At 39.3% G+C, this 6,632-nt stretch overlaps 1 protein-coding gene across 1 annotated transcript; it reads right to left on the bottom strand.

Moving 5' to 3' along the window:
• Positions 1–1,396: 1,396 nt before the first annotated feature.
• On the bottom strand, positions 1,397–4,203 carry hbegfa (heparin-binding EGF-like growth factor a). The gene is made up of 6 exons (XM_017473657.3): positions 4,017–4,203; positions 3,146–3,376; positions 2,844–3,051; positions 2,575–2,730; positions 2,392–2,480; positions 1,397–2,257 (listed from the first exon to the last, which is right to left on the bottom strand). The coding sequence occupies exons 1-5, from the start codon at positions 4,054–4,056 to the stop codon at positions 2,408–2,410; spliced, it is 708 nt and encodes a 235-aa protein (XP_017329146.1). The 5' UTR covers positions 4,057–4,203; the 3' UTR covers positions 1,397–2,257; positions 2,392–2,407.
• Between the last annotated feature and the right edge of the window lie 2,429 nt (positions 4,204–6,632).

Raw genomic sequence — 6,632 nt, forward strand, 5'->3', positions numbered from 1 at the left:
TATGGGACTGTTCGCTGAATGAATAGTTTGCTACATGAACCTAGTTCACAAAAGCGCACAATGCTCAATGTTACATAACGCAACAGGTCTTTAAAGGGAGATTTATAACGATCTGATTCTTGTGTTATAAACAGTAGACTTTCTACAAAGAATATTCCAGAAAGAAGTATACGAAACCAATAAACTATTTTTAAATTTTTTTTTTAAGTAGACCAAAAGTAATCAAGTGATCTACGCAAACCATCACTCTACTAGCGGAAATGTCGTTTTTAAACGGCCTGTTATTATGGTCATAACTTTCAGTTTTGTTTGTTTTTTAAAAAAAATTTGATGTTTTCAACTCTATACAACACTCTATTTAGCACTCTAATGGTTGTACATGGAGAACCCGTTTTGAAAGTAAGCACCTCTGTCAATATGGAGAACCCTTAATGAACTCTGGAAGGATTATTTTTCCTAAAAGACCGCTACAAACTCTAACCCAGAGTCTCACCTAGCACTCTAAAAGGTTCTTTGATTTATCACACCGGGAGAACCGTTACAATTTTCACTAAGAACGCAACAGTAGAGGTTTTCCCTTTCATAAAATATCCCAAGAGGAACTCCATTAGAAAGCTAACGTCATTACCAAGGAGTTGAAAAGTGTTGAACTACATGTACTCGCATTACAGTACTTGAGTACATGGTTCACTCTAATAGTACCTTTTGAGTATAATTTAACCATGGTATTTTTACTTTAAATTGAGTTTTTAAAAAAAAATAAAAAAAATTAAACACTGAAAAAAAGCAACAATGCATTTAATTCCGGAAGAAAGTAAGCCAATTAGAAGACAAATTTTGAGACCCACTCAAAAAGCAAGCAGTTTCCTGCTCTACACTTCAGGCACCACGTGCTTAGCGCAAGCCATTAGCGAGCTGAGTGAGCTAGACTAGCTAGCCGGGTCTTTTGATATTTTACACTATGAACTCTCTGCCATTCAAAACATAGGTAATATGAAGACAACCAAGGGGTGTCTTTAGATCGCTAACTATATAGCTAGAAACGTATGAATTAGCATGAGCTAGCTACTTAGCAAGCTACTGAAACCCAAACATCGTTCGGCTAAGTTAACTAGCCAGCTGACTTTATTCTCTTGATAATGGACGTGGTGTTCAGTTCAGTGTAACTTACTTGGTTCATTAACATAAGAGCAAAATAAAAAGTAGAATAGTTCCAGTTAGTTGTGTCAGTTGTAGTCGTGTAAAAAATGAATTTGTAAACAAGTAGTTTCTCGCCAGACGACTCGTTTACTTTTACTTTTACTCGTTAACCACGTATAGAACCTTTGAGGAACCCTGAGCAGACGAATAAAGGATATATAAACCAATAAGAAGAAACAGAGTTCAAGTAGTCAGGTTTAGGTTTTTTTTTATCAGGCTTTTTAATTCACATTTTTCTTTTTTTTAACACTGTGAAAGCTTTCCTGGCTGAATAAAACTGCTGTAAAACTTTTTTTTTTTTTAAATGTGGTTTCATCATGTTTTCTCAATAAGCAAGAAACTATAGATATTTGAAAGTTGGATGTGAAGCACAAAACATGTTCATGAAAGTATTTAATACTGTAAAAGGAGGGAGAAATGCTTCAATTACTAGTTGTTGAAGTATTCAACAAACAAAATGCTTTTGCTTTTTTTGATTGTTGTTTTGTCATATTAGAGTCTTTTCATAATAATTCTGAAATTTTAATAAATACAGTATATATATATATATATATATATATATATATATATATATATATATATATATATATATATATATATATATATATATATGACACATTTCAAACACATGGACAGTAAAATCAGAGCCTCTAAAGTTTGGTACAAATAAATATTTAAATAAATAAATTAACACTAGGGTCTGAAAAACAAACAAATGTACATAAATAGAAATTTTTTTTTACAGGTAAAAATAGGTCATTTCAGGGCCACATCTCTTTATCAGTGAATGTCCGGACCCACAGTACGCCGATATTTGCGTACAAAACTTGATTAGTGTCTCAGTCCTCAGTCCACACTGCAGCTCCAGGGGGCCAAGCACTGAGCTCCGGTTATACACTGCTGAACATCTTGATGAGTCCTTTGTGACGTCATGACTTAGACAACATCCGTAATGCTCTCTCTCTCTCTCTCTCTCTCTCTCTCTCTCTCTCTCTCTCTCGGCCTTCATCTTGTCTATTTTATTTTGAGGTAGAATTTCAAAGACTTCACAGCCACCCTGAAATAAAACAGACATCCAAGAGATCAAATGTCACATATGGAACTAAAAACGCAGCCTAGCGATGACCTCATGTAGTCAGGGGATATTGTGCACACATTGTCTGGATGGATGGTGTGTGTGTGACGGCTTACCGTGAGCTCCTGTGATTTAGCGATGTGTAGACGTGCCAAGCTTAACCTTCTCCTCGTTTTCTACATCGTATGTGTCTCGTTTGTGAAACCTGTCGATCACAAGAGAGACGTTAGGTCTCGTTTTATACCACAGATATACCGTATGAAATCGCTGGTATGATATGAGGCGCATCAATAACTAACCTGAGAGCTAAGAGGAGGCCGATGATGGTTAGGCAGAGTGACGAGAGAACGACAGCCACGACGGCGAGGGCCGTCGTCCGACTGTAGCCTTCTTCATGTGTTCCTACAGGTAATGTGTAAAAGTGGCACCTCTCTCCTGTGTAATCTTTATCGCATCTGCAAAAAAAATTTTTTAAATGATTTAAACTGCCGGGTTTACGTAGACAAAACGATGAAACTTTTCAGAACGTGAAAAAGTTGCAGCAGATTGCTGGAATAATTAGACTTACATGCACGAGGGGCCGAGCCTTCTCAGATACTGGCACGTTCCATGGATGCAATAATCCTTATATTTCTTCAGGCAAGGATTCCTCTTCTTCCCTTTCCCCTTTCCCTTTCCTTTCTTCCCTCCCTTCCCTTTCCTCTCGTTCTCTTCACCTGCGTGCCTCTCTGCATTCAGCACTGTGGACGGGTCTTTCGGTTTGCTCGAAAATGCGACTGCGGAAGCACAACAACGACAGCACAAATTAACGACCGCGTTTTCAAACAAAGAATACCACGTAAAAGATCCAAAGTAAAACTTCTGAATTACCTTGAGGCATCTCGAAATCCCCCGACAGCTCGTATTCGTCTTGCTCATCATCGTCGTAGTAGTACTCCTCCTCATCCTCTTGTCGGTCGTCCTCTTGGTGCTTGCTGTCGTTGGTAGGCCTTCTGTCGTTCAGAACCTCAGACGTGCGCAGCAGGTGAATCACGGTCGTTTGTGCAGGCTTCTCAGACTCGTACCTGTCTATAGATGCGCCGCTCGCCAGACTGAAAATAACTAACAACGACAAAAAAAAAAAAAAGAGTAAAAAGAGTTTATTTCAGGTAAATAATTCACGTCAGTGTTTATTTGCCTCGTCAATCTCAGGACTAGGATCGTGTTCTCCCTAGATATAGATATATGGTAGTAGGTGCCAATATTTTCGAGCGTTCCGACAGCGAGACCAGTGTGCGCTTATCCACATTTACCTGTTAGAGCGAATACGTCCGACTTACGTGATGTGATAGCTAATATGAAAACAACCTATTCTTTCCCTAAAATAGGTCACACGCTCTACACCCCTAGAGGGTGCTCGGGCAGATTTACAAAACTCACATGCACAGACACTGATCTAATGCATGAACACACGGGTCAAAAATAAACAGATCACGTTACATTACATAAAGATTATTCTTAAATGGGCCGGTGACCAACTGAACCACAGTGTTGACCTCCGAGGAAACATTCTTAGACATGCTTTGAAGATTTAATACAGGTAACATGTCCTGTTCAAGGAATTATTGCAGCGTTATGAGAACACTACTGAAATACGGTTCATGTCACACACACTTCATCATGTGCACACGGACACTCACACACACACACACACACACACACACACAAGGCAAAAGCCTGAATGAAGCCTGGGATTACTTACCGAGGACATGGGCGAGAACGGCCAGCACACACAGCTTCATAGTTTCCAACTCGGATAGAACAGGAAGAGAAGAAGTGAAGGAAGAGGGAAGAAAAAAGTATTCCACAGAGGTCCGAGTTTAATCCGTGGACGTGAGCTGGCCCGTGGCTGAGATCTGACAGAGGAGCGAGACAGAAATCAGTGCTGGTGGAGAGTGAGCATTTAAATAGAAGAGGAGACCACGCCTGCTCAACCCACACACACACACACACACACTCACACACTCACTCTTTCTCTCTCTCTCTCTCTCTCTCTCTCTCTCTCTTTCCTCTCACACTCCTCCACAGAAGGTTTGGTAATGCGTACAGTCATTTTAATTTACATCGATTTTTAGTACTCTAAAGGAACCTTCGGGGAACCATCCCTGTAACAAACAGGGTGAGGTCCGAACATTCTGGAGAACCGTTTTGCGAAGTGACAAACCTGTAACTTTTTTTTTTTTTTTTTTACATTTTTAAACCTACCTAGATGTAGAACCCTGCAACAGAGAGGGTTCCAAACAGAACCTTTAATTAGCCAAATAACCTACCTTCAGGGTTTGAGGTAGAAATTTGCAACAGAGACGGCTCCATATACAACCTCTTTGAGCTAACCAGAGCTAATTTAAGGGTTCTATGTAGAACCCTGCACCATAAAGGGTTCCAAATACAACCGTGTAGTGAAAGGACAAATGTTTATCTGTCCAAAGAACCTACCTTAAGGGTTCCTTAAGTTGTAAACCCTTAGAATCTCTTCGGGAAGAGATTAACCTTTAACTATCCAAACTTTCTACCTTAAAGGTTCTATGTAGAGCCGTGCAACAGAGAGGGATCCAAGATAACCTCTTTGGGAAGAGACAAACCTTTAACTATCCAAAGAATCCACTGTATGGGTTCTGCAACAGAAATGGTTCCAAAGACAACCTTTAATTATCCAAAGAACCTACCTTCAGGGTTCTATGTAGAGCCCTGCAACAGAGAGGGTTCCATGTACAACCTCTTTGGGAACTCTCTACTATTCAGAGTAGCTACGTAGAATCCTGTAACATAAAGATTCCAAATAGAAGCATGTCGGGAAAAGACAAATGTTTAATTATCCAAAGAACCTGCCTTAAAGGTTCTATGTAGACCCTCAAATCTCTTCAGGAAGAGACTATCCAAACAACCTGCCTTAAAGCATCTTTGTAGAACCCTTCAACAGAGAGGGTTCCAAGATAACCTCTTTGGGAAGAGACAAACATTTACCTATACGAAGAATCTACTCTATGGGTTCTGTATAGAATCCTGCACCAGAGAGGGCTCCAAAGAGAACCTTTAATTATCCAAAGATCATACCTTCAGGGTTACAACCTCTTTTGGGAAGAGACAAGACTTTAACTATTTTACCATTCATGGAAGCTACGTGGAACCCTACAACATAAAGGGTTCCACTTAGGGAGAACCACTTAGGAAGAGATAAAACTTGAATTTGCCAAAGAATCTGCCTTCACGGTTCTAAGTAGACCCCTAGAATCGCTTTACAAAGACACAACCCATAAACTATCCAAAAACAACAACAACAACAACAACAACAACAACAACAATAAACCTTGAAGGATCTATGTAAAACCCTGCACGTAAAGAGTTCCACATCGAACCTCTTTGTTGCAGGGTTCTACATAGAACTGTTAAGTTAGGTTCTTTGTGGATAGATTATTTGAACAGGTTCCATATAGAACCTCTTTCTTTGGGTAAAGACAGACCTTACGGGTTCTACATAGAACCCTGCAACAAATATAAGCGCTTAGGGACGAGACAAACTTTTATCTATCCAAAGAAGCTGTTTTTACGGTTCTGTGGAGACCCGTGGAACCTTTCTGAGACGAGACAAACCTTTAATTATTCTAAGAGCCCTTGAGGAAACGTTTTTAGCGCATTACACACGAGTGTCACAGATCTTGCGCAGTTTTTTTTTTTTTGTTCCTTTCTCTGGTTCTTTATAAACGATTGCATGAAAAAAATTCAAATAAACCATGATCTTAGCATGTACGTAATAGTATTTTATTACATTTTTCTTTATTTCTTTGATGTTTTTGCCTTTCGACTTCCCGATTGCACAACAGACCGGCTGGTGAAGGAACGTTTGATGAGGAACTTCCTCTAGAACAGTTTATAACTGCTCTAACGTAAGTGTAAACAGGAACCTTCCACTAACTATCTTGCGTTAAATGGATAAAACGTGTTGTATGACGTATGACGTGTTGGTCATTAATAAATAAAAAAATAAAACAACGTGGTATAAGAGGAGTAAAACGCATCATAATACTTCCTGATTGCACAACAGACCGGCTGGTGGAGGAACCACTGTTTATAACTGCTCGAACATAGGTGAAAACAGGAACCTTCCACTACATATCTTGCTTTAAATGGATAAAAAGTATGACGTGTTGTTTATTAATAAATAAAAAATAAAACACTGGTAAATTGCTGTGGTATAAGAGGAGTAAAACACTCTGGACCTGCTGTTGTACGAACTTCAGGGCGGTGACGCGAACTCTGCTTCATCATTTTCCGATAACAGCACAAGCCGTAATACTTATTTAATTAATAATCGAGCGTG

Source organism: Ictalurus punctatus, chromosome 8 (assembly GCF_001660625.3).
Source record: "Ictalurus punctatus breed USDA103 chromosome 8, Coco_2.0, whole genome shotgun sequence".
NCBI lineage: Eukaryota > Metazoa > Chordata > Actinopteri > Siluriformes > Ictaluridae > Ictalurus > Ictalurus punctatus.

Coding starts and splice junctions, on each gene's coding strand:
- hbegfa (XM_017473657.3), bottom strand. CDS start 4,056: ATGAAGCTGTGTGTGCTGGCCGTTCTCGCCCATGTCCTCG. Junction 3,052..3,145: donor GGATTTCGAGATGCCTCAAG/GTAATTCAGAAG, acceptor GTGCTTCCGCAG/TCGCATTTTCGAGCAAACCG. Junction 2,731..2,843: donor AGGCTCGGCCCCTCGTGCAT/GTAAGTCTAATT, acceptor TTTTTTTTGCAG/ATGCGATAAAGATTACACAG.